The sequence below is a fragment of the Perissodus microlepis genome, chromosome 20 (assembly GCF_051167445.1).
Source record: "Perissodus microlepis isolate ML-2025 ecotype Zambia chromosome 20, ASM5116744v1, whole genome shotgun sequence".
In the NCBI taxonomy this organism is placed as follows: Eukaryota; Metazoa; Chordata; class Actinopteri; order Cichliformes; family Cichlidae; genus Perissodus; species Perissodus microlepis.
The window spans coordinates 22,469,988-22,496,940 of record NC_140480.1 but is presented as its reverse complement, the minus strand read 5'-3'; the positions used below and the strand labels follow the sequence as shown (position 1 = coordinate 22,496,940).

The 26,953-nt window shown below is 39.1% G+C and overlaps 2 protein-coding genes across 6 annotated transcripts; both read right to left on the bottom strand.

Moving 5' to 3' along the window:
* Positions 1-1,979: 1,979 nt before the first annotated feature.
* Positions 1,980-21,014, bottom strand: pabpc1l (poly(A) binding protein, cytoplasmic 1-like). Of its 4 annotated transcripts, none has more exons than XM_084916077.1 (17): positions 20,742-21,014; positions 19,780-19,984; positions 17,556-17,749; positions 17,295-17,410; positions 15,985-16,083; positions 15,626-15,765; positions 15,437-15,531; positions 10,888-11,025; positions 9,805-9,900; positions 7,949-8,209; positions 7,654-7,741; positions 7,176-7,295; positions 6,955-7,091; positions 6,425-6,533; positions 6,181-6,311; positions 3,698-3,773; positions 1,980-2,167 (listed from the first exon to the last, which is right to left on the bottom strand). In XM_084916077.1, the coding sequence occupies exons 2-16, from the start codon at positions 19,970-19,972 to the stop codon at positions 3,711-3,713; spliced, it is 1,980 nt and encodes a 659-aa protein (XP_084772203.1). In that variant the 5' UTR covers positions 19,973-19,984; positions 20,742-21,014; the 3' UTR covers positions 1,980-2,167; positions 3,698-3,710. The 4 variants fall into 4 exon arrangements, with proteins under 4 accessions (XP_084772203.1, XP_084772204.1, XP_084772206.1 ...); XM_084916078.1 differs by having other exon boundaries at positions 15,997-16,083; XM_084916080.1 differs by lacking the exon at positions 10,888-11,025.
* Positions 21,015-21,114: 100 nt separating this feature from the next.
* On the bottom strand, positions 21,115-25,727 carry LOC146364512 (14-3-3 protein beta/alpha-like). Of its 2 annotated transcripts, none has more exons than XM_084916085.1 (6): positions 25,593-25,727; positions 24,218-24,519; positions 24,000-24,123; positions 23,358-23,521; positions 23,081-23,176; positions 21,115-22,992 (listed from the first exon to the last, which is right to left on the bottom strand). In XM_084916085.1, the coding sequence occupies exons 2-6, from the start codon at positions 24,509-24,511 to the stop codon at positions 22,936-22,938; spliced, it is 735 nt and encodes a 244-aa protein (XP_084772211.1). In that variant the 5' UTR covers positions 24,512-24,519; positions 25,593-25,727; the 3' UTR covers positions 21,115-22,935. The 2 variants fall into 2 exon arrangements, with proteins under 2 accessions (XP_084772211.1, XP_084772212.1); XM_084916086.1 differs by having other exon boundaries at positions 24,218-24,514; positions 25,593-25,713.
* Between the last annotated feature and the right edge of the window lie 1,226 nt (positions 25,728-26,953).

The window sequence follows — 26,953 nt, the reverse complement described above, 5'->3', positions numbered from 1 at the left end:
TTATTGTCATGAATTGGCACTAAATAAATAAAACTGAATTGCAGAAAATTATTAATCCAGTGATTCATCACACAACAGTTTCAAATTTGAGCACATTTGAGCTCTCTAACTTTAAACTGGATCCATTTAAACATGAAATCCTACTGTCCCACAACCTAATAAAGTAGACGATCTTCAGATCAATTCTCTGAAGATTAATGTAAAATTGATTTAACAGCTAACCTACAATTCCAATAATGTAAAGAGAATCAGCCACAGAAAATTTTTATACATTTTCAAAATTAACAAATGAATACACGCGCATTCCCGTGATAGTTCCCGTATAGTTTGGGCTTCATTCAGTGGTTTTAGTTAGGCACATATAATAATCTGTGAAAATGCGGATACAGCTGATTTTAAACCGAACCTCTGAACACAACCTACTCCCGACAGTTCCAGTTTGTTTTTTTTTACACCGGAGAGTGTGTGCTGTTCAAGTGTTCAAGAGTAAAGGTTAGTCTATGTACAAATTTGTCAGCAACTACACAGTACTTGTTTGCCGATAAAAAAAAAAACGAATAAAACAACACAGTTCCGTCTACGAATCAGTACTTACTACTGATTATCAAGGAAACGCAAAGATACTTGACGTAACTGTAAAACTTTACAGGGAGAGTAGGAGGGACTAGAGGCCCTTCCAGAATCTTCCAGAAATGGTGACGCTATTTTCCGGAGCCTTGATTGGTCAGTAGGCGGTGATTTCATACCTGTTACCAAGAGCCCTCGAGTTATATCCATGACTGTGTTGTTACCGTTACCATGGCGCGGTAACCCGGTAAGAAAACATCCCAGTACGTTAAACTCCGGGTTAACGTCAACGTTACCTGGATAGGACAAAATGCGGCTTAGTAGTAGGCCTCCAGTGAAATATACAATAGTAATTCTGAACTCTAAATTATGTAAAGCAACGCGAGCAGAATCCCAAAATGAAAACTTTGCACCTAGCAAAACACGTAAACAATATGTTTTGGACTTTGATATATTTTGTCCATGTTACTCTTTGGGCCATATATAGCCAGTCAAACCGTAAGTGGGATGGACCACAAAATATTGCCTTCAAGGCACTTTTTATTGTAGTGTAAATAAGTTCAATTGTTTACACAAAATTACAGAAAAAGCCCGTTACTCAGACCTGGTCCCAGAAGTAAAAAAAAAAAAAAAAAAAAAACACCTTACTCACACCACCAATTTACTACTAAAAATGACACACAAAAAAAAATGTGATGCAAACATTTAGGACTGAAATTTATGTATTACCCAGCCATATATTTGGCACACCTTGCCCAAGATCAAGATCATATTTAATGATACATAAATATTTATTTTTATCTAGCCTCACCCTAGTTTTGCCATTTGCTTACTTCACTATTGCTGTGTATGTTTGCCAACCTTGTGACACATACCACACCTTTTGCTTTCAATGGTACTTTAATGAATCCAATGCTTCTTCGGGTATGCTACAACAGGAAAGCTTCCTCTTTCTAGCAACAGATGAGATTTATGATGCAGCACCCACACAGGAAGTCATACTTCCCATTTTCCTATCAAAATATGTAGAAATGAGTAGTGAGTCAAGAATTCCGCACACCATTGTATTTACCAACAGGTTATATGTCATTTGGTGGTATTCTGCACTCTCCCCAGTAGTCTCAGGACCTGTCCACTTCACATCGCAAGAGCTTTTTTCATCCATAGGTCCATCAAGTCGCTGAATGTTATTGACTTCCTGGGTTCTCTGGTCGTCACATCACTGCTAGTCACTTCCTCTGTGGATGCAGCTTAATTCTTAAGAAATGTTATCTTGTAAGCTGCTCTGCCAGTTCTACAGAGCAGGCCGCTTGTGCAGTGTGCAGGACTGTGTTAAAGGCAGGGCAAAGGTGCTCAGTACACTTTTAAAACCCATTGTAATAATAATACACTCTTTTTTAAAAGGACAAATGACACAACACAGATTTAATGCATATATTGGAAACTTTATCATCTAACAAAAGTATTGCAACAACAAAACAGCTTCATCTTCTGTCTCTTCACATCATTGGTTTAATCTTCATAGAACTTTTTCTTTCCCTTTTCCCCCCCAAAGTGTGCTCATTTTATAATTTCCCCTCCTCCAGAGAATTGTTGATATCTGGAAAAAATGTGAGTAAGACAATTTCTCCTCTAGTTCATTCTCACTAAAACACAGCCTCTGACATTTCTTTCACAAACTTTACTTGAGAAACTCCATAAACTGAAGCAGGCATTCGTATCACTTGGGATCAAGGAATTTAGCATAGGTTTGTATCGTCAAACAACACCTACAATTTATGGCAGGTTCATTTCTGAAAAGCAGCATCAACTGATTGATTTATACTGTCACTGAAGAGAAATACTTGCTAGTGTAAACCTGAACGCTGTATGTTGTAAATTAGGGCTGCCATGATTAGTCGACTAGTCACAATTACGTCGACTATCAAAATCGTTGACGACTAATTTAATAGTCGACGTGTCGTTTAAAGCTTTGTAAGACCAAAAGACGCAGGAGTAAGTAGTAGGATTTAAGAGTGTAATAACAGACTGAAACAGAAGATGGCAGCACTACATGTACAAGGATGCCCAGCTGCCGTTAAACCCCGAAGAAGAAGAAGCAGTGTCCGGTATCGTAGCTGTGTCCAAATTCAGGAACTGCATCCTTCTGCACCCACATTTGTAGGCCGATTATGTTACAACGACACGATGAAGACTGTCCAAATTCAAAGACTCCGACAAATGCGCCCTTCACTTCCCCAGATTTGAAGGATGGGTCGGGTGTATACTTCGTGACCCAACCTATCCCAGAATTCATAGCGTGGCCCTGCTCAGTTTCCAACAATGGCGGCAGCTAGTTAGTTTTAATATTACTCTTATTATTCTTTCTGGGTCACAAAATAAACGTTTAACATATTTTCAGGCGAGAATGTAGCTGTGGAAACCTCAAATATCTGCTCAGTTTATCAAGACACCACATATTTTCAAAAGCGCTCTGACGTTTTTGGAGACGTCTGTTACCCACCAGCTCGATAGCTAGCCGGGGGCACGGCTCACTAGAGCCCGTGAGAACACCGGACTCCCGGCAAATCGTTTTCAAACCCACCGCCGTCTTTCGCTACTCAGGTTAACAATGATATATAAGTCACTTGGATAACTTAAGAATGTTATTGTTTGGCTTTTTTCAGTATTTTATTTGTTCCTGAGTAAATCGGTTTGGCTGAGATCAAAGTTATCGTTTTTGCACAGCTGAATAAACGTCAAGCAGACAACTGATTATCAGAAGTGTGAGATGCTCATGGATATACTCCGGTGTCCTGTTATATTTTAGATAGCAAGGAGCAGACGACAGTTTATTAAACTTCACTGAAACAATCTGCAAATTTCATTAAAATTTAAGAAACTATCATCTTGTCTTTATTTTTAGTTAGCACATACCTTAAACACTTAAAGCTGTAAGCTAATGATAGTTATATAAGAGCAGATGCATGCTGGTGCAATAAGCTGTACGTTTTACGTCCAATGGATGATGATCTGATTAGTCGGCTAATCGCAAAAATAATCGGTGACTATTCGACTATCAAAATAATCATTTGTGGCAGCCCTATTGTAAATATAATGGTGCAGAGAAACAAAAGACGTTGTTGCTGACCTTTAAGGCCTCTTCACTGCTTAGGAGAATGTTCCTTCGCCTGGTGAGCTTGCAAGACTGCAATTGCCTCATCCACCTGACCCAAACAGTAGAAAGATTTAAAAAAAAAAGGGGAAAAAAAAACAAACTGAAACAGCAGACCTCTTTGATAAATGGCAGGCAACAGCCAGAAAAGTGTTATACTAGGACAAAGACTGGAAATGCAAAAATGTCTTGCTTGGCAGTCTTCTTTATGCGATAAAAATCAATTTACCGTAACTCCAAGGCTTACCAAGCATCGACCTTCTCTCCAATAAATACATAAAAATCCAAGAAGAGGAGAAAATTACAAATCAGACTCAGACCTATCTAATTTACCCAATTGGGAATGTAGTGACATTCTAGATGACTGAGGAAGCTATCCGGTCTTTAAGTATGGCGTCATGAGTCGTGTCTGGGCCCAAACTCCGCTACAGGTCCCAAAGTCAAATGATCACTGTGGCAGCACTAAGAGTTAAAAAACTGTCTAAATTCTTTCGTATGTAATAAAATGATCAGCGTTCTGCTCTACCAGATGTAACAATTACGTTTAACATCCAGGCATCCATGAAAACAGAATTTATTAAATTTAACAGAGTTAGAAGTTAACAGGGAGTTAGCTTGCTAGTTTCCGTCTGAATATAATATACCATGTTCTGACTGAGAGACTTCTGAGACTAATTAAAACGTACAGCCTTGTTATCATTTCTGACATAAATGAAGACAGGAAAGTAAACAGCAGTGACATTTGTAGGGTTACTGGAGTTTGGCTAGCTGGTATATAATGATGTGCGACATGATCGCTAGCGACACACCTATGTTAGCATATTATAAACATTGAAGCTGGAGGATGAACGCTAACTTTTTTCTACTCTGTAAAAGTTAACGTGAGGGTTCCCGATGGTTTGGGACAAATGCAATCGCATGGCAGGACGCTGTAAATGGACTGAACTTCAGCCAGGAGAACAACTGAGATAATCCATTCACAATACGACGTTAGTCATTAATATACTGCTGCATGGGCTGAGCTGTAGTTACATTGTAAGCTTTTAAAAACTGAACTTTAAAATGAATAGTGGTATTAAAAACTGAGAGAGACAGACAGTGATCACTTACTGTTTTTAGGGGGGTTTTGACATTAAATAGAACAACTTACAAAGCATTAAAACATGTTAAATGCAGGGTAGTTTGGGTCCGGAAGCAGGATTCATCATGTCATCACTTAAAGACCAGATTGGGTCATCCCCCCCCTAATAAAATAATCGCTGGACAGCAGTAGCCTCATTGACAGGTTCAAGAAACCAATATGAGATAATCTGAGCTTTGTGACATGACACAATAATCTGCTGGAACCAGCCATCAGAAGATATGTACACTATGGTCACTTAGGTAGGCATTTTTTTTTTTAAACAATACTCAGTTGGTATTAAGGGGCCAAACGTTTGCCAGGGATATATCCCACACACCATTACACCAGCACCAGGAGCCTGAACTGCTGATATAAGGCACAATGGTCAAATACTTTCAAATTGTTGATACCAAATTCTGATACCTATATGCATTAGGCTGACTGACTGCGACCGACTGATTAGATATTTGTTTAACAACTAAATTGTACCTAATAAAGTGGCCAGAGAATATTCTGAGATCAAACTGGACCACGTGTGGCACATTAACTAAAATAAATCTTTTTCCTATAACATGAGGAAGGATGAAGATGGAGGTGGACCTTGACTTCCCTTTTGCTCAAACTACTTCAAAGGGAATAATGACAGCGATGGGCAAACAGAATTCAAAAGTATTTAAAAAACATTTCAGCATGGGGTGTCAAAAAGAAGAAAAGGAAGAAATGCTTCTTCCACTTGAGGTTTAGACGTTAAACCGAAGGTTTACAGGTATGACTCCGACATCCTGCCGTCACCAATGTGCAAATGCTGTCACTAGAACAAACCAGCACCACCTATTTTCAAGCTATTTTGGTTTCACTGTTGTACAGGGGAAGGAAGTTGTGGCTTATCATCCATCTTTTTTTTTTTCCATATATATATATATATATACATATATATATACATATACATATACATATATATATATACATATACATATATACATACATATACATATATATATATACACATATACATATATATATATATATATATATATATACACATACATACATATATATATATATATATATATACACATATATACATATATATACATACATATATATATATATATATATATACACATATATACATATATATACATACATATATATACATATATATATATATATATATATATATATATATATATATATATATATATATATATATATATATATATATATATATATATATATATATATATATATATATATATATATATATATACACACACACACACACACACCTCTACAGTGCAGACCAGCTCACAGAAAAACATGAACATTAATGTACCTTAGCGTGCAGGGACTCGGGCGACTCCAGCATATGCAGCAGCTCTGAGTTGTCGATCTCCAGCAACATCCCAGTGATTTTACCAGCCAGGTTTGGATGCAGAGCGTGAATCAGTGGGTACAGTCGCTCCCCTGTGTGTCACAGCAGAGACAATGGAATGAAGACAAATATACACAAGCTGTTTCAATCTGCATAGCAGAAAGAAAAAAAAAAAAAAAACAAGCAGAACTGAGTGATGACAGACCAAGGAGCTGTTTCTGATCCATTGGTGGGGCTGCAGCCAGCACTGAGGCGGTAAGCAGCTCTGGGCCTTGAATGTGTACTGGTGGCTCCATCACTGGCGCCGCAACAACCTGAAGACATCCAGATGCCAATCGCCTAAATTTTTTTGCCTTAAACATATTATAGCTGTAAACACCACCCACGCAGATACCCACACCCACTCACAGAACAAAACAATCCCACAGATGTCTCTCATTTTCAGCTTGTATATCACTGGTTAACTAAAGTCAAAATGAAGTAGAAGAAGGGTTGTTTTCCTTAGCTGCCTTTTACATTTTCCAATGACTATTAATGCCCATTTGTTAAGTGAATCTAAGCCTATATTCAGCAACAATCTAAAATAAGGTTGTCATTTAACTTCAACCTAAGTAACTAACTACACTGCAAGTCATTGTGCACCCTCAGTGCTCCAACTTGCTGTCTGGGTTTCAAACATTTTTCTTGATCCTCGCTAAGTATTAAAAATAGAAATGATCACAGTGCAAACACTACCTGTAGTCTAGGCATGGGTGCAGGCACAGTAACAACCTGCTGAGGGTTCCTCACTGCTGACGCATACTTGTACTGGCTGCTTCTGGCCACATTGGCAATGTCAGTGCGCCCTCCTACAGTCTGGGTTCCAATGTCATCTAAAGAGACAGTCAGCACCATCCATGTGAATGGGACATTTCAGAAGGAGACTGCTTGTCTGCTGCCATAGTTCAGGAGCTCACTTGTCTTTTGTGTGGAGGTTACGATGCGTGGCGCCTGGGTGGAAGCCTGTCTGACTGTAGCGATGGGGCTCGATCCACGTCGGGGGACAGAGCCAGAAACCAGCTGGGTGGTGTAGGGGCCTAAGCATGTAGAGAACAATTATATCATACAGTACTGTGCAAAACTCTTGAGTCACCATTAGCTGCCTTTTGGTCTTTGTTCTGTTCCCTGTCAAGATGATCCCACACTGCTTCAATAATGATGAGATCCGGGCTCTGAGGATGCCAATCTGACTGGTATTGTTCCACCATGTGTTTTTCTATCCAGGTATGCTTTTACTGCACTGCCAGTGTGTTTTGGGATCATTGTCAAGCTGAAAAATTAATTCTAGAGGAACTACTCCCCACTACAACTTTTACAGATCAACACGTTTTTTGTTTGTTTATATATATATATATTTTTTTAACCTCTACACAAGCGTAACAGATATTCCCTCACCCTGTGGTCTTGGTGGCTGTCCTGTCCAGCGAGGGACTGGTCTCACACTGCTGACAGCAGTGTGGTTGTAAAAGGAGCGCGTGGGAGGCTGCAGATATAATGCAAATATTAGCACTGGTGCAACTTCAAAATGTCAGAACGTTGGGAGCTGATGCAAATTTGCCCAGACTTAAACAACTAATAAAGCCCAGACTTTAGTTGTTCTTTTTTTTCCCCTAACATTTTGATGACACATTTTGCTGCGTTAATAAAATGGCCTATTTTGTTCCCGATGTCACCGTTTAAAGAGCCCTACCTGTGGTAATGTGACATAATATCCAGACTGATGGTATGAGTCGATTAGCGGGCTGGCCATGGTTCTCAGGGTAGCAAGTCTTTGCATGTACTTATTTGTTAGAATTGCTTTACGCTCCTCTCTCCGCTGAGCCAGAGCCACATACAGTGGCTTGGTTGCAACAATTCTCCCATTCATTTCAGTCACTGCTTTTGTTGCCTCCTCAGGGGAAGAGAAACAGACAAAACCAAAGCCTTTGCTTTGGGAGCCATCTGTCATCACCTACAGGAAACAAAACGTTCACAGTCAGAAATCGTTAAGGTTCCTAACACTAAAGCACTAAAGAAAACAAAAAGGTAAAACCAGAGACACTATATAAAGAAGCTTTAATGGCACTCAATACATCCTGTATGGGGAGGGGACAAACCCCCCCCCCCCCTCCTCAACAAGACAATTTACAGTCCACATTCAGGAACACCCTTTTCACATATGTCTTTAGGAATGTCTACATGTCAACAACTTGATATCACTATAAAAACTTAGGGATCGAACCACCAATTCTCGAGTTAATGAATAACCCGCTTTACCTCCTGAGCCACAGTGCTTTCATGAGATGATCAGAAATGAATTCATGTCAGCAATCTGCATAAATCCATTATTGAAATGTTGTAAAGCACCTTTGTGGAAAACATTATTTTGGCACAAAATTTTCTTACTGCTAACCAGTGTTGGTCAAGTTACTTGAAAAAAGTAATCAGTAACTAATTACTGATTACTTCCCAAAAAAGTAATCCCGTTACTTTACTGATTACTTATTTTCAAAAGTAATTAATTACTTAGTTACTTTTTAAAAACACGATTTACAACCTGAATAGGTGATAAAGCGATAGATCTTTCAGCCCAATTCTACTTTTTCTGCATAATCCATCATATAAAATGTAATCAAATGGAAAAGTCTCTTTTTAAAACTTGTTTTATTAGTTTTAATCTTTTAACTTTATGCATCAAGCAAACATTAAATTATATGCAACATTCTTTGACTGGAAGAAATTTGTTTAACATTTAAATCCATTTTCTGCACGTTCCAGCATACAAAATAAAATAGTTTTTTGTGTTTACACTCACTCTTTCAAATAAATGCAAGTGAAACACAGCAGAAAATAAATAAAATCAATCCTGTTGCTCTATTTTCACCTGTATAGCAGGCGGATGTTTGCCCTGGTGCAGGTGTGCCGCGGCGGTCAGTGGAAGAATCCGCGAGTTTCTGTGTGAATTTCCCATTCACTGGTAGCGCACTCTGTGCTTGTTCGGAAGTTAAGGGTTTTTTCGCTGTAAAAAGAAGTTTTCTTCCCACGCAGTGAACAGCGGACGCTAATGTTTTTGTCACTTTTTACGGAATCAAACTCAAAGTAAGGTCAGTACTTCCACGCTTTAAACGCTGCACGCTCATACTCTCTCCCGCACTCCATATATGATCCATTGTTGATCTGCACACAGCTGTTGCCACGAACGTCGCACGAGCTTATGTCATTGTCATGAGACACTCTCGCAAAAAATCAGTTTTAGTAATGCAGTAACGCAGCGTGCTTATGGGAAAGTACCAGTAATCTAATTACCTTTCTTGCAATAGTAATCCCTTACTTTACTAGTTACCTGAAAAAGTAATCTGATTACAGTAGCACGCCCACCTCTGCTGCTAACACAGAAGAGCATCGCAGCTACTGTGAACACACCACCAAGTTCAAAAATCATTCCCTCGCCATAAAAGCTATTAGATTTTAACAGGAACCTTCCAGAAGGAAAAAAGGTTTGGGCATTCATGGACTTGTGTACAAAGAACTTCATTACTTTAGTGGGACATTATCCTGTTACCTCACCTTTGCACTGGTGATGGTGCCATAAGGAGCAAACTCCTTCCGAAGTCTCTCATCGTCGATGCTGTCGTCCAAGTTCTTCACATACAGATTCACCCCCTGGAATTACAAAGAGTTAAGTTCCTGTCTTCTCAAGCTCAACAATGTAAAAACACAAACCTAAAAGATGATCAAAATACCATTTTAGTTTTGAGTAAGATGTTTTGTTCAGCCTTTCCATCAACAGTAAAATGCCCATACACTCAATGGATCAACGTCACAAGTTAAAGCCTATCTGGCTAAAAACATTTTAAAGGAATTTCCTTCTCACACATGAAATCCAATCAGCTCTGAAATTCTTTCTTTGTAGGCTAAATGCTGCTAAGCTATTTCATCATGCTTCCAGTTATTCAGTTATGTAGTTAAGCACTCCTTCATATCTAGATTAAACATTCCCATCTGACTTTAAGAGAAAGCACTACCAAAATGGTTTGATTGCTTTAGATTCCATTTTGTTGCTATTACAAACTTGATTATTTATAAAACAATGCCTGTGTTTTCTAGTTGGGATGGCCCAATGGACAGGTCTGCTTCCTATCCGGTTCATGACACGCATAAATCAATCTAACAAAAGAGTATTTCTGATTCTTCTAACCATTTGGCAATGTCAGCAAAATAATAAAACACCAAATACTCAATACTGAAAAACAATGGTGGAAAAAACAACATAACTTGAGCTTCATGCTGAACACCCACATATAATGTTTGGATAAATGACAACTTTTCTACTTTCATTTGGAATGATTTTCAAGACAATGTTTGACTTTACTATGACAACATCAAGACTGTGTAAATTAATATCAGATAATGTACTATTTAGGAATGCAAGGAGGAGACTGAGTCTGCCCCACAGCTGACTCCTGATGACCCAGACCCAGGTAAGCAAGAGAAAATGAATGAATGGATTACAAGCACCACTAAGACTTTCAAAAATCATTGCACTATAATCACCTAATAATTAATTCAAAATGATCAACAGTAAGAACCATTAAGTAGTATTCATATTATAGTTTCATGCAAAAAAAAAAAAAACCACAACAGCAGCACCTGATAGCGCTGGATGCGGTCCTGTTTGATTTGGTCAAACTTGCGTTTGAGCTCTCCCTGGCGCTCAAGACGCTTCTGAGCCCGCCCTACATAGAGGATTTTCCCATTGATCTCCTTTCCATTCATTTCATTAACAGCCTGGGAAAAAATAAATAGCATAGGGATCATAAACATACAGTGTTACGTACAGTATAAGCGCAACTGGAAAGTATTCAAAGTGCTTCACTTGTTCAATATTTTGCTATTTCAAAACTGATTCATTTTTCATGAAATTTCATGAAATTCCTAGAGATGGACCGATCCGATATTACGTATCGGTATCGGTCCAATACTGACCTAAATTACTGGATCGGATATCGGAGAGAAATAAAAAATGTAATCCGATCCATTAAATATCAAAAAAGCACCTCACAAAACTTGCGACACGGCGTAACTCGGCTCATAACCGTAGCACGTCGGAGCAGTGTGGTCACGTGATAGAGCGGCTGTGTGTATTTGTAGCCTGCTAGCAAACATTTCATCCCAGAGAGAAGTAAAGCAAGTGTGTAAGTTCATCTCTGAATGTTTGTAAAGCATTCCCGCGTTAAGCTTAACAACCGATATATAGAGCAACTGCCTCTTCTCTCTCTCTCTCTCCTGCTGCTACTTCAATCGTGAAACTGCTTAATGATCAGCTGAACACGGGTGTTCACAGACGCGGACTACACCTTTCTTGGCTGCTGCCTCAAAGCACATTGTGCGCTGTCTATCTTGCGTGCTGCACAATATCGTTTATTATTTAGTATCTACTGTTATCTACTGCTAGCTAGTTTATTGTGATGGTGCTGTTTTTATTATGTTGCTCTTTGTTGTTTGCTTTCTCTTCTGTTTTTTTTCTCCATACAGGTGATCCAGGCGTTTTGTTTGTTTGTGTTTTTTCCTTTCTTCCCCCCCTTCTCACCATCTCTTCTCCCCTTTGGTTTTCTTTCTCTCCCTCTCTTTCTTTCATTCTTTCTCCCTGTCCTATCCCCCAGTCACGTCTGTCCCGTTTGTAGCAACCTAAAATAAAATAAATACATAATTATAATAAAGGTCAATCAAATGGACCAATATGGCAAGGCCATGATGATCCACTTGGTAAAATAAATCCGCTTGGCATCTTTCTTGGCCTTAAGACAACAATTCTGATGGCTAAAGATCCAAACGGGACACAAAAAAAAAAAAAAAAAAAAAAGATCAGCTGATCGGCTTTTCTGTCGTGAGTCCGTCTCTCTTGTTTGTTTTTGGCCCACTTTGCACCAGAAAGAGGAAACCAGCGGCTGAACAACAGCAGCACTATTAAGCTTGATAAGCTGTTGTTAGAATTTATTTAATATTACTTTCTACACCAGGATCTTTTTCTACGTAGCTGACGGCTGGTAACTGTGCAGGGGCGGATCTAGCAAAGTTTAGCCAGGGGGGCCGATAGGGCATTAACAGGGAAAAGGGGGCACAAAGACATACTTTTCTTTCTTATTCTCATTTAAAATATCTAGCTTTTAATTATTTAATAATTATCTGAATCTTACACCCAAAGTTTTAATCTGATGTAAAATATATAGAAGTCCATTACTAGGGATGGGTATCGTTTAGGTTTTATCCGATACCGGTGCCAAACCGGTACTTTTGAAACGGTGCCGGTGCTTAAACGGTGCTCAAACTGGTGCTTAAAGAATGGAAAACACAAAATTGGTCCAAAAACCTCTCATGTTCAGCTGTTTTTTTGTAAAAAGATAACAATGTTAGCCTTTTCTGCAGCTATGGGGCATATATGGTATCACTCTGGGCTGGAAGCAGTGCTTAAACAATGGAAAAAACACAAACTTTGTCCAAAAACCTCTCATGTTTAACTGTTTTCCACTTTTTCTTTGGTCATTTTAGCCTTTTTGGCCAGGGTGAAGGGAGCATCTGCCATCAAACAAGAAGACAGCCGCATGTAACTACGAAGGTGTTTGCTAGTTCACCTTACATGCATTAATGTAATAACGTGGTTAGCCTACTCAACGTAAATTACACACGAACAACATTAAGCTACTCACACAGAGAAGAACGGCTGCTGCTGCCATCATCATCATCATCATTTCTGCTACACTGGCAGGGCTAGGGGCCAGGACTGTACTCTTCAGGTTTTTGGGGGATGTTGCTAACTCCGGGTCCGATAACAGGCACCACACCCACAGTAGATGTGCTCGGTGTGAGGTCTTGCAGCAAGCTATCAAATACGGCGCATTTCTCGGCTTTAAAAAAAAATGCTATGCATCGCCAGGTGTTTCATCGGATTTGAGGTGTTACCTCCTTTGACAGTATCACAGTATCAGCTTAAAGCACTTGTTGCAGGCTGCTGAGTTTGCATATTTTGCTGTGAAGTACAGCCAGACTTTTGACCGCTTCGCCTTGGGCATTTTTAATCTGTAGCTCTGCTCTAAAAGAACGTACGTACCTGGACCCGCCTACTATCCTCGGAAACGTAAAATGATTGGCTAGAATCTAAAGTGTATCATTCCATACCAGTTGGTGGCGGTAATGCACCTTTCAGTTGTTTGCCAACCACCAATACAAATGTAAGGAAGAAGAAAGTGTATCACAGCTCAGGAAAAAAAAAGCACCGAAATAAAGCACCGAAATGTGCGCTGCTTTTCGGTCTGGTTACTACCGTTTATGTCAGAACCGGTGCCATCGTGGCACCGGATACCGGTACCCATCCCTATCCATTACTGTATATAGTAACTGTTAAGTCTAATATACCCTAGTAAGCTATAGTACTTTTTCCTTTGGGAAAGTACCATCTGTGAATTCTGCAATTCTGTTGAAAAAAGATGTTGAATCTATTTAATTATTCTTGAAAAATAATTTATTTCTGTGAATTTTTTTCACCCTGCATCAAATTAAGCATCATGAGGAAGAGGCTGGTTCCCTATTTTCTTTTGCTGGGAGTTTGCAACCCTATTAGTTAGGTTGCTTAATATTTCTGCTAAGTACTCTTTAAAATACCAGAATAGGGAGGATGGAGTAGGTTTAACTTTATTAGATTGATCAGTGTTGCTGATCTATGAAATATTTTGGGTGCAGTGTTTTTTTTTTGTTTTTTTAACATACAGGTATAACAGAATAGCTTTAGTGTTGTTGTTGTTTTTTAACTTGAGTATGAACTTATACAAAAAGCAGCAAGATATTAAAAAAACAGTTTTATTGATTAAAAAAAAACACTATATCGGATTCATATCGGTATCGGCAGATATCCAAATTTATGATATCGGTATCGGTATCGGACATAAAAAAGTGGTATCGTGCCATCTCTAGAAATTCCTTGCATGATCGCCCGTCAGATCTTTCTACACCTTGACTTGAGTCCACCCCTAGTAAATTCAGTTTACTGGACATGATTTGGAAAGGCACGTGTCAGACCACAAGCCAAGCCGTGAAGTCCAAGGAATTTTCTGTAGACCTCCAAGACAGGATTGCAACGAGGCACAGGTCTGGGGGAAGGGTACAAAAAATAAATAAATAAATAAAAAATAAAAAAATTCAGCAGCATTAAACGTCTCCAATGAGCACAGTGGCCTCAATCATCCGTAAATGGAATTAGTTTAGACCCACCAGGACCCTTCATAGAGCTGTGGTCAATCTTAGGGCCTTAGTCAGAGAGGTGACCAAGAGCCTGATAGTCATTCTGGGGCTCCAACGTTGTGGAGTGAGGAGAACCTTCCAGAAGGAAAACTATTTCTGCAGCCGTTAACAATCAGGCCTGTGTGGCAGAATGTCCATATGGAAGCTACTCCTCAGTAAAAGGCACATGACAGCCTGCCTGGTGTCTGCCAAAAGGTCTGAGACCAATGTTCTCTGGTCTGATGAACAGAAGATCGAACTTTTTGGTCTGAATGCCGAGCATCATGTCTGGAGAAAACCAAGTACCGCCCTTCACCTGCTATGGGGATGGCGGTAGGGTAAAGTGTCTTGCCCAAGGACACAACAACCAGGACAGAGAGCCCGGGGATTGAACCGGTGACCTTCCGGTTACCACAGTCGTCCACTGAAAAGTTCTTATTGTCCAAAAATAGGTGTACCAAGACTGCAGCATACTCAGAAAGACCTGAGGCTGCAATTGCTACCTAAGGTGCTTCAACAAAGTAATGAGCAAGAGCAAAGGCTTTTAATATTTATGTACTTTTTATATTTTTTCTTGTTTTTAATAAATTTGAAAGAACTAAACTTTTTTGCAAAACAGGGAATAAGGCTATAAAATGACAAAAATGTGGATCAAGTGAAATGCTGTGAATACATTTCAGAAGCAATGTACCTTTTCAAGAGAAATTCAAAAACTATGATACTCAAAGAATTTAAGGTTACACTTTTTTTTTTTACCAACATTATATTTTCCAATTCAAAAAAAGGCCATCCTTTTCTACCTACTTAACTCAAACACTACTGAACAGGATTCATTCAAGGTGTACAGTGACTGCATTATGATCCATGTGATCTTTTGTTGGGAGAAGTAAGATCTGTGTGCACACAGAAACTCGGTCCACACTACCTTCTGGGCATCTTCATGATGAGCATAGTTTACAAATCCAAATCCTCTTGAACGACCCTTCTCATCCTTCATGACCCGTACACTGAGAGTTCTCCCTGAGACCAAAACCAGACCACGAGATGCAAAGTGATCAAAAATAAACTAAAGGAACAAAAAATAAAATAAAAGCTCACAATATTTTTATCTTACCAAATGCAGAGAAAACTTCCTTTAGTTTCTCATCAGTGAAGTCTTCACCAAAATTCTTGATGTAGACATTGGTGAACTTCATAGCCTTACTGCCAAACTCCACCTCTCTTTCCTTGCGTGACTTAAAGTGGCCAACAAATCTGTAGATGTCATTTAAAATGTTAACCAGAGAGACAGCATTTCGAGGAACAAATAAAAGTATGTTAAATTATCTTTGGCTACAAGACAAATGATTAGGACAGATCAAGAACATCGCAAACAAACAGCTTTGTTCGTTTGTGATGAATACTGTTACCTGCTTAGCCCTAAAATAATTTTATAATACAGATAAAGACAACAAACCTAGACAGATATCCTACCTATTCACTGACCTAAGAAGATACAACTGACACTTTTCTCCCAGGAAACGGGCCTTTGAGCTGACAATGCCATATTCCAACCGTTTACCTGCCTTTTGACTGAGCAAACAAAAACAAAACAACAACACATGGAAAAATCATCTGCAAAACATGTGGAGTCTTCAGTAGTATTTAACAATTTAAATAGTTAAAATATATTTAAAAATCACCCACAACATTAAAACCATCTGATTAATATTGTGTATGTCACCTTTATGCTGGCAAAACAACTGGCTCATTGGGACATAATCATGAGACCTATCCCTGAGTGCGTCTTCCATGGAAGGAGCCATGTTTGCCACAGATTGTGAGTGCTCAATTGAACAGACATAGGAAGTTTGAGGAACGCCGATTTGTCCTCCGGGCCACTGAGTGCCACTTCAGGTGTTTGGCAGTTTACATGGAGCCTTAGATCAGAATGAATAGGAATGCTCCATATAAAAAGACCTCGATCCAAATAAACAGGCTTAAATCACCTGAAAAATGTTTTTATATATTGCAGTAGTGGTTTAAAGGTAAGAACACCACCCCACCCCCCCAAAAGAAAAAAAAAAAATCACCAACCATTGCAGGCTACACAAAAACACAAAGAGTTGATGACAGTTAAAAGTTTGATCTGTAGCATAGCACACAGAAACAAGTGTCTGGTGTCAATGTGAAATGTCACATCGCCTCATCTACTGAAGATGACTTGCTTTTTTCCCCACCAAGTAATGTGAACACCCACATTTAAAAACGTTAGGAGCAACACATAATTACAGCAACTACTGGGGCCTGTTTTATGAAGGAAATTCAATATACTCTGGAATTGTAAAACTCGTCTCCAGAGAGCCGTTTGGCCATCAGGCTCTGGTTTTGTACATGTTAATCTTTTTTGCTGAACAGAAAGTCACGGAAAAGCCACAAAGGATAGCCACAGAGGATTGTAAATGTGTGAATTAGTCGTCGTTTTTACAGATGTCACACAGTTCTGATTAAATCCATTGCCGCATGTAAACATCAGATCATATTAAATCATGTATAATGTAAAACAGCTCATTTGAGCCTTAAACTGAAATGAGCTCAAAATGAAGAAAAAAAAAAAAAAAAAAAAGGAAAAGAAAAAAGGGAGCACATAACTGCAGACAATTTGACGTATCGGTGGTTTAATGTTGTGGCTGATCCTTGTACATATTCTGCTCTAATCTTTGCCTGAGCTTATTTTTGTAGGCTACATTTAACCACTGACTGGAAACAACAGTGGTAAACAATTGAGTATTTAGTTCACTCACACTTTCCTATCATTCAGTAGCATCCCATTCATTGTTTCAATGGCCCGGTTTGCAGCCTCTTGAGTCTCAAAATGAACAAATCCATAGCCTTTGGATCCTTTTTCATCACAAACAACCTACAAGACAAACATTATAATCGGTGCAAATTACAAAGTTTTTGCTGTATCAGTAACCATCAACTTAAAAAAAAAAAAAAAAAGAAAAAAGTAGACACTCCACAAACAGCTGCTTCAGCTCTGAGAGACGGCCCAGGTCACTTACCTTACAGGACAAAATATTTCCAAAGGCTGAGAAGGTGTCATACAGTGCTTTGTTGTCAATAGACTCATCCATGTTCTTGATAAAGATGTTACCCACACCAGATTTCCTGAGTCCTGGGTCGCGTTGAGACCACATTATTCTGATTGGCCGACCTTTGATGACATCGTAGTTCATCGTATCCAGGGCACACTCCGCTAAAACAAAGCAGAAAAATTTAAAGAAATTACTTACAAAAATGTATAATAATATATATTGTATACAGTCCCCTGTCTTGTTAGGTACACCTGTTCAACTGCTCCTTGAGGCAAATATTCATTTAGCCAATCACATGGCAGAAACTCAGTGCAGGGAGGCATGTAGACATGGGCAAGATGTCCTGCCGAAGTTCAAACTGAGCATCAGAATGTGAAACATATGTGATTTAAGTAGGGATGGGTATCGTTTAGGTTTTATCCGATACCGGTGCCAAACTGGTACTTTTGAAACGGTGCCGGTGCTTAAACGGTGCTCAAACCGGTGCTTAAAGAATGGAGAACACAAAATTGGTTCAAAAACCTCTCATGTTCAGCTGTTTTTTTTGTAAAAAGATAACAATGTTAGCCTTTTCTGCAGCTATAGGGCATATATGGTATCATTCTTGGCTGGAAGCAGTGCTTAAACAATGGAAAAAACACAAACTTTGTCCAAAAACCTCTCATGTTTAGCTGTTTTCCACTTTTTCTTTGGTCATTTTAGCCTTTTTGGCCAGGGTGAAGGGAGTATCTGCCATCAAACAAGAAGACAGCCGCATGTAACTACGATTGTGTTTGCTAGTTCACCTTACATGCATTAATGTAATAACGTGGTTAGCCTACTCAACGTAAATTATACACGAACAACATTAAGCTACTCACGCAGAGAAGAACGGCTGCTGCTGCCATCATCATCATCATCATCATTTCTGCTACACTGGCAGGGCTAGGGGCCAGGACTCTCCTCTTCGGGTTTTTGGGGGATGTTGCTAACTCCGGGTCCGATAACAGGCACCACACCCGCAGTAGATGTGCTCGGTGTGAGGTCTCGCAGCAAGCTATCAAATACGGCGCATTTCTCGGCTTTTAAAAACAAACGCTAAGCGTCGCCAGGTGTTTCATCGGATTCGAGGTGTTACCTCCTTTGACAGTATCACAGTATCAGCTTAAAGCACTTGTTGCAGGCTGCTGAGTTTGCATATTTTGCTGTGAAGTACAGCCAGACTTTTGACCGCTTCGCTTTGGGCATTTTTAATCTGTAGCTCTGCTCTAAAAGAACGTACGTACCTGGACCCGCCTACTATCCTTGGAAACGTAAAATGATTGGCTAGAATTCAAAGTGTATCACAGCTCAGGGAAAAAAAGCACCGAAATAAAGCACCGAAATGTGCGCTGCTTTTCGGTCTGGTTACTACCGTTTATGTCAGAACCGGTGCCATCATGGCACCGGATACCGGTACCCATCCCTAGATTTAAGTAACTTTGAGTGTTTCAGAAAACTGGTGATCTGCTGGAATTTCCCCACACATCTCTAAGCATCCAGTTAGCAACAGCTGGGCGAAAACACCATGTTAACTAGGGGCTTCTCCTGTCAACTAAGAGCAGAAAACTGAGGCTACAAATTACTCAGGTTCACCAACATTGAACAGCACAAGACTGCGTGCTCTGATGAGCCTTGACTTCCGCTACGACAGTTTGTAATGTCAGAATTTGGAATAAACAACATTAAAATCCATCCTGCCACAAGGAGTGGAGTATGTACCTAATAAAGTGGAGCATATATTCATTATATTTCCATTGCATGTGTCACTATGGAGAATTAAGCTTATGCTCTAATTTAAGTTGTAAATTCATTCCACTCTGCAGTACTTTAGGTTTAAAATGTGGTTAATAATTTAGTTTACTTAATTTAGTTTATTCAATCATGCTATTTTTCCTGACTTCTTTCAGGAAAAGTTATGAAATTTTAGACATTTCTTTGATTTTGCTGCCATGTTGTAGACTAACCTTTCATCACAAATCCCCCAACTATCATGAATTTGCTGATCGTTTTTAAGGTGTAGTGTCCTTCCCACTTTTAAATTCAGCTCTGAAGACAATGATCTTTAGAATCACCTCAAAAGTTTGCTCTCATTAGACTGAAACAAGTCTTAACGTTTTATAGCATTCACTGAGCAGCAAAAGGTCACAAATCAACCACACTGGTACTGTACCATCAGCAGGTTGCTGGAAGTTTACGTAGGCATATCCCAGAGATCTGCGGGTGATGATGTCCCGGCACACACGGATCGACATGATTGGCCCAGCGGGAGAAAACTTCTGGTAAAGCATTGCCTCTGTGACATCAGGGTGCAGGTCTCCAACATACAGAGAAGCAAGAGGATATGCTGGTCCACTGCTGTTCATTTTGGGTAATAGCTGCTTGGAGAAAAACAGTTATGAGTGATTTAGACTTGTTTTTGTTTTGTTTCTTTTCTTGTTATAGTCATTTCTAATGTGCCGGTAAAATTAGATCCACTTCATTGTACTGATCTGTATTGGCAGACATGTTTTTCTTTGTTAATACATCACATTTGAGAAGTTTTTATTTAGTACTCAAAAGTAGAAGAAATTAAATCAATACCTTTAACTGTGTTTTATCTGATTTCCATGAGATTTAGTGTCAAAGAAATTAATTTTAATGTGTTTTCAATGTCATCTACATGTGTTCAAACCATTTATTTCAAACAGGGGTGGAACGAATAACAAAAACAGATCTGCATGATGCAGTTTAACAGTGTCACAAACTACACAGCCTCCAAAATGTCGACACGTGAATCAAAACACAAAAGAATCTGCAGGCCCTGCTCCAGGCCTGACTGAATTAGGTTTGCATTAAGCACGTAAATTGTTAACTCTGTGTCTGAGTGGATAAAGTACCCCAATATAAAAATATTGAAGTGTATCCGAAAGTTAATACAAAGACAACTTCAAGACAGAAAGCCGTGGAATGTGGACAATTTGTAATCTAAAAATTCCTAACATGGTAAACATTTAAGTTATGAAACTTTAACACGTAGCACATGATTCAAAGCTAAGCGGTAAAATTAGCTGACGCCTGTGTCCTTTGTTTCTGAACTATTCATCAAAGTTAGCTAAGATGAGGAACCGTGTGACTTCGACTAAATAAACTTACATTTCAAGCTACTGCGTCGTACTGGAGATTTCCCGTTAAGCAGCTCGTCGGTACACTTTCCACATGGGCGGGAGCTTGTTTTGATTTAATTAGCGCCGTTGAACACCTGCACCTCCTCTCCGCGCAATAGAGTTTCAATTAAGCTGTGAGGGGTTCAAACATTAAATGCACGTCACTCTCCGCGATGCAAAGTAGTTCTCATTAGCATATCAAGCGCTAATCTAATTTAGCTTGCCCTTTGCTTGTAGACAAGAGGGCAATTATAACCCTCACGTACCTTTTTGCTCAATTTCAGAGGTTTTTTTAGGCTTTTGTTTTACGTTTTAATTTTTAAATATACCTGGTGAACAAAAATGAAGACGTAATTTGCCTGTTATCTTAAACGAAACTTTATTTCACTGGATGGTTTTGACACGTTCCTATTTCTTACATGTAGAGTGAAACTAGAATGGTTTTAAGATACATAAACACAAAGCTAGAATTACACCAACCATTGTTTATCTCCATTTCGTCACTGCTTTTTTTTCTCGTTTTTTTTAATAGCTAATCTAAATTTTCACAACCACGTGTGTGCACTGGGTAATAAGACTGTTACAGAAGCAAATTTTAGCCATTAAGACTTGTCAGTAAAAACAAAGCAAGTAGATACCTGATATACAGACAGGCTTCGTTCCACATTCACTAACTGCATTTTCATCAAGCATAATAATAAACTGACATGAATTTTTTTTCCCCCAACAAATTATATCAATTCATTGGAGCACTGCCAGAGTAAACAGACTGTCAGCTATAATGTGGAATGGTGTCTTCAACTACAAGAGTGTGGAATGTAGTGGTGATAACATGGTATTGTGACACTGAGTTTCTTTCCAAAAGTCATGAAATGGCCTTCTGAACCCTTTTAAGAAGACCTGATTTTAGATAATCCGTTAACATCAGCTACCTTTAAACAGCAGATTGATGAACCTGGGCGAAGACTAATAAATATTTAACTATTTCCTTTTAATAAATGGTTTAACTCTTTCTCTGTGAGATTTCATCAACAAGCAGATTTCATCAACAAGCAGATGCTGCTGTCTAAATGGGGGAGAAAAAAAGAAAGAAAAAAAAGCTGCAAGAGAAAGCCAGGCACAAAAACATTTTTTGGAGAAAACAACCGCTTTAAGAGGAATATTTTGCAAGCAGGGTTGATACAGTGTGGTAAGACATTTTCAATTAACATCAATAAAAGGTTACTGTAGGTTTTACATACAGATGATAGTCAATCTTGCAAAATACATGGAACCACATTTACGCACATACAATTTCCATTGTACTGAGGTCAAGCAGCACCTGAACAGTGAGTAAAACTACAATGACAACCCATACCTAGTTCAAAAAGAAAAAAAAGCACTGCCTTTCCAAAAAGCCTAATAATGTGGAATGTCTTAAATTGAACATGACAAATTTAAGGGGTCCCTCAGAGCTTAAACTGTGAAATTTGTGAACATGATCAAGGAGCATTACACCAAAATGTCAGTGTCACAATACAGCCTGCCTCCTTTCTGTATGAGCCCACAGCAGAATTGCAGTTAGTTGAATACAGGATTGTATGTCTGAGAATTTGAACAAAAAACGTTTTTTGGGAGGGGGGCTTGTGAAGCAAATGGAATGCCTACCATCACAGTGTTTGGTGGAAATCAACTGCCAGTTTAATTACCATACAATAAAACCTGTAAATATCACAAGGAATCACAAATAATAAACGTAACAAAAAGAAAAAAAAAAATAATTGGGGGGGGGGATGAAAAATGCACAACTAGCAGGGGACCAAGGACTTTGGAAGGACGATTAGATTTCACAATACCCCCCCCCCCCTCCCAGACCATACGCACAACCTCTCACATCCACTCACGCTTGCGACACGCAGACTTGCACAAAGCCGACAAAGAACCAAAACAAAAAAAACAAAACAAAAAACAGCAATGTGAACTTGCTAATCAACACATTTTCCACAGAGTGACTGAATCTGCTAACAACTGAAAAAATTACCCTGTCACCTCACAGTGAACTGAGAGGGGTAAACTAGTTGGTCGGAAGCAATTCAGGCTGCTTGTCATACAGAAGTGGGAGGGGCTGATGGAGTGGAGGGGGATGTATATAAGCTGTCTGTGTTTAAGATAAAGAGTGTAGGTGGATTAACAGTGCAATTCCATTAGTTTTCCCCTCCTTCGGTCTCTCCCTCATCTGCCGTGTTTTCTGATGTCCACAGCTGGAAACACAGAGGACAAATGTTAGAGTGCCTTGTGACAGATATGCCCGCATCAATCTGAAACCAAACAGTGTAACTTAAAACTCACAGTCAGGTTGTCCCTTAGTAGTTGCATGATCAGGGTACTGTCTTTGTAGGAATCCTCGTTCAAAGTGTCAAGTTCAGCAATGGCTTCATCAAATGCCTGAAAAGAGTCATTTGTTGCGATTTACACCACAAGTAAGTAATAAATTAAATATGCACCAAAAGCATATATTTTAGCTTTTTTTTTCCTCCCCATTCTCTCCCCATCCCCCCCCCCCCAATTCATTTGTTAAAAAGCTCCAAGACATTTTAAAGCTATGCATGTAAGCCAGAGTACATACTGTTTTAGCCAGGGTACAGGCCTTGTCCGGGTTGTTTAGGATTTCATAATAGAAGACTGAGAAGTTGAGGGCCAGGCCAAGCCTAATGGGGTGTGTTGGCTGCATCTCACTCTTGCTAATGTCAAAAGCTTCCTGGTATGCCTTCTGGGAATTATCCACTGTAGCTGTGAAAGCATAAGGAAAAAAATAAATAAAACTATAATGAACCAATTTTCAGCAACTTAAAAGCAGAAAAATTAGACTATGAATAATCTCAAACTGTATTGTAACATTCATTAATATGGCAAGATTTTCTTATTCCATATGGTGCCATCTCTGCATTTACTGTAGACCTGCCACAAAATTTTCTGGCCTTTTCAGCTTGTCTTCAAGTATGTCAGGTTCAACTACATAGGTTTGTTATTTGGAGGGTTTTTTATTGCTAAAAAGTGCAATCAGCTGTTGCTGAAAACAAAGCTGTTGACAGAATAATAATTTTTAAAAAAATCAGATAAAAAGCATCATGATTCTGCTCTTTTAAATCAACACATTTAGGGATTTCAGATTACACGTTATTGATTAACTTAAAGTTACTTTCACCACTCTTTAAAAGGACACTGCAGTAAAACACAAAGTTATGATGTAAACTGTGTTTTCACTTACTCTTCTTATTATCCCCAGACGCAACCTCAGACAGGTATCTATAATAGTCGCCTTTCATTTTCAGATAGAACACCTTGCTTTCAGGATTAGATGCTTTGGCAATGAGAAATTTGTCCAGTAGCTCCTGAAAACAGCAGTAAAGGTTTGTTCGGATTCACAATAACACGTACCACTTTCACTAGAATCTAAATTGGGACTGAATAATGAGAAATCCTTACAAGCACATCGTTGCAGATTTCTTGCAGCTCAGCTTCTATCTTCTCCCGGTATTCACGTGCCATCTCCTGTTTTTTGTCATTGCCCTCAGTCTTCTGCTCAATGCTGGAGATAACGCGCCAGGATGAGCGGCGCGCTCCTACAACATTCTTGTAGGCAACAGAGAGAAGGTTGCGCTCCTCATTTGACAGCTCAGAGTCTTGCTCTGTCACTGCCTTCATGGCTGAAGCCATGTCATCGTAGCGCTCAGCCTGCTCAGCAAGCTTGGCCTTCTGTACCAGGTCGCTCTTATCCATTTTCTAGACTGGGGAAAACAAGACAATATTAGTAACAGCTACAGTTGCAATTCACCAAAATACAAGAAAGAATGTTTCAGGAACATTAGCCATTCACACCTGTGTGGTGTGTGCGTTATCTTAGTTCACACGAACTTGCTTCACCTTGCCGTGGCACACCTGGTCTTTTAACAGGTGAAAACACTTAATTCAATGACAATTCACAGGATATGCTTTGTGAACTGGGCCCTTTGGCAAGTGGGTCAACCACACTCATCTTTTGCTATGGTTAGCCGCTAGCCAAGTTATTAGCTAACCCTGCTTCGCCCTTACCGTCCCAACCCAATTTCATATTCACGAGTTGAATCAGAACTCTTCGCATATCTAAATATGTCAAACCGTGTATAATTATTTGCTCTGCTGCCTTTTTGGCTCGCTTGACGTTCTTTCGACCGACACTTGCTGTACCAGCGGAAGCCTTCCCGGGTCATGTTTAATGCCCTCCCACAATGTTGCTAGCAAGGCTAGCGAGGATAGTAGATTTTCTAAATCGCGGCCAAACTGGCTTAACAAATACGACAGTGCATATTAGAAGACTTCATATTTTTCGTTCATATCTATAGCCGCTAAACTATCGTATGCGCGATAACTAAAGTAGGAAAAAACGAATGTAGTAGCTAACAGTTCGCTAGCATCGCCGCTAACAGTCACGGCTAGGCCAGCGAAAGCAACCGCGAATTTTTATGTAAAAATACGCGGTTTGGGTAATGGCAGTTAATATTTGTAATTTTAAGTAGTTATTACGAAGGGGAATACTGAACTGCACCGTATTACTTTCGCTTTGATTTCGTTTTAAGTAGCTGTAGCAGGGCCCGCCCTGGCTGCCGAGCCTGTCAGAACAAAGTGTCACGGAATCTCACCGTCCGCTAGCAAGCTAGCAGCTAACGCTAGCTTAGCCTTTCACCAAACGAGCTAGCCGTTATGTTTCGCTTCTCAGTGGGATTCGAACGAACACGATAGAACAGGCTTTCGAACAACGAGCTACCAATGAAAACCTAGTGTTAACATGCGATATTCATACATTCGAGGTTATTGCACTTACGATTGCGGTGACTTTTAATCCTACTGTTTTTTCTTCTTCTCGCTCGCTCTGTGGACGATTCAGCCTCCGTCCTCCGTCTCACTCAGCGTATCGTTCAGGGCAGTACCACTTCCGCTACACGGGCACTTCTGTTTCCTCTTTTCTCACCGCACATCTGCCTTACGTAATGCAGCCTCTGCTCACACGGTAAAGACAAGCAATGGATCCAAGCGTATTTCTTTATCCAGAATTAATTAAACTGTTTGATACTCTTGCATTACATTTCTACAGTATTGACATATATATGCATTCAGCTTATATATGTATACAAGCTAAATGTATATGTGAAGGTCGCCAACTGGATGATTTTGTGATTTAGTACTCAGCCAAAATAAACATTATCCGCACGAGGGGAGCCCTCTTTACCATTTAAATAGGTTACGAGACTATAGACATGTATGATCAGATAACTGGAGGCTCATGTGGGTTTAAATTAAAACAAAGAAACAAAATAATACTTTCCATACTGATGATCAAAGGTCAAGGTCAGCGTTTTTCTCAAGGGCACTTGAGCAAGTCAAGATTTTAATGAGTGCAGGCGCTTGCTTGACCCTGATAACCAAACTGACGACTGAGGTTAATAGCAGCAGATATAAACATAAATGTAAATTTTCTCTATATGTAAAAAATTATTCATCTTCTACATATTTTTAAACCAATTATTTGTGTTAATAAAGTAAATGTCAACACAACAGCATAACCAGTCTTGTTATTTTCACAGCAAAATAGTATTTATTATTCTTAGTTGCACTCCTGTTTCCTCTATTTGCTCACACTCCACCTTCAATGGCTCTGTGTGTACATCTCCACCCTTCTTAAGTCATATAAGATCATTTTTGTCCCAACTCCAGTAGAAACTGAGGTCAGGCTGTGTTGCATAAGTGCACTTAAAATTGCAAGTTTAATAATACTTTTTCTATTAAATCATTATGCAGATAATTACATCTGTAACCTATTTTTTTCCTAATAACTGATGTTCTACAACTACTGTACTAAGGCCTGTCACTCCATTGCGTACTTGTGTGTGTGTGTGTATGTGTGTGTGTCTACAGCGATCTCATTTTACGTGTCAAATTAAAATTTACAAATCTTTGCTCAATGAAAAAAAAGGAATTAATTAATCCCATTTTTTTTAATCATTATAAAGCCAGAGCAACAGCAAGCGTCAAGGTTTCAGCTCACATATGCCTATTGGACTGGGGCTATGTCATATGTGTTATAAAGCTCTACAAATAATTAAAAACAACTGTCTTGTGTAAAATGCTCAGAGAACAAAATAATTAATAAAACCATTCAAATCAGTAGAGCAACACGAGTAAAAG

Bases quoted from the DNA above. Each gene is read 5' to 3' on its own strand.
- LOC146364512 (XM_084916085.1), bottom strand. From the start codon at position 24,511: ATGGATAAGAGCGACCTGGTACAGAAGGCCAAGCTTGCTGAGCAGGCT. The intron at 23,522-23,999 runs GTAAGTGAAAAC...ATGCTTTCACAG, and splicing joins GTCTGGGGATAATAAGAAGA to CTACAGTGGATAATTCCCAG. The intron at 23,177-23,357 runs GTATGTACTCTG...GACTCTTTTCAG, and splicing joins CCTGTACCCTGGCTAAAACA to GCATTTGATGAAGCCATTGC.
- pabpc1l (XM_084916077.1), bottom strand. From the start codon at position 19,972: ATGAACAGCAGTGGACCAGCATATCCTCTTGCTTCTCTGTATGTTGGA. The intron at 15,766-15,984 runs GTAGGATATCTG...TGACATCTACAG, and splicing joins CTTCTTAGGTCAGTGAATAG to ATTTGTTGGCCACTTTAAGT. The intron at 15,532-15,625 runs GTAAGATAAAAA...TTTTGGTCTCAG, and splicing joins GGAAGTTTTCTCTGCATTTG to GGAGAACTCTCAGTGTACGG.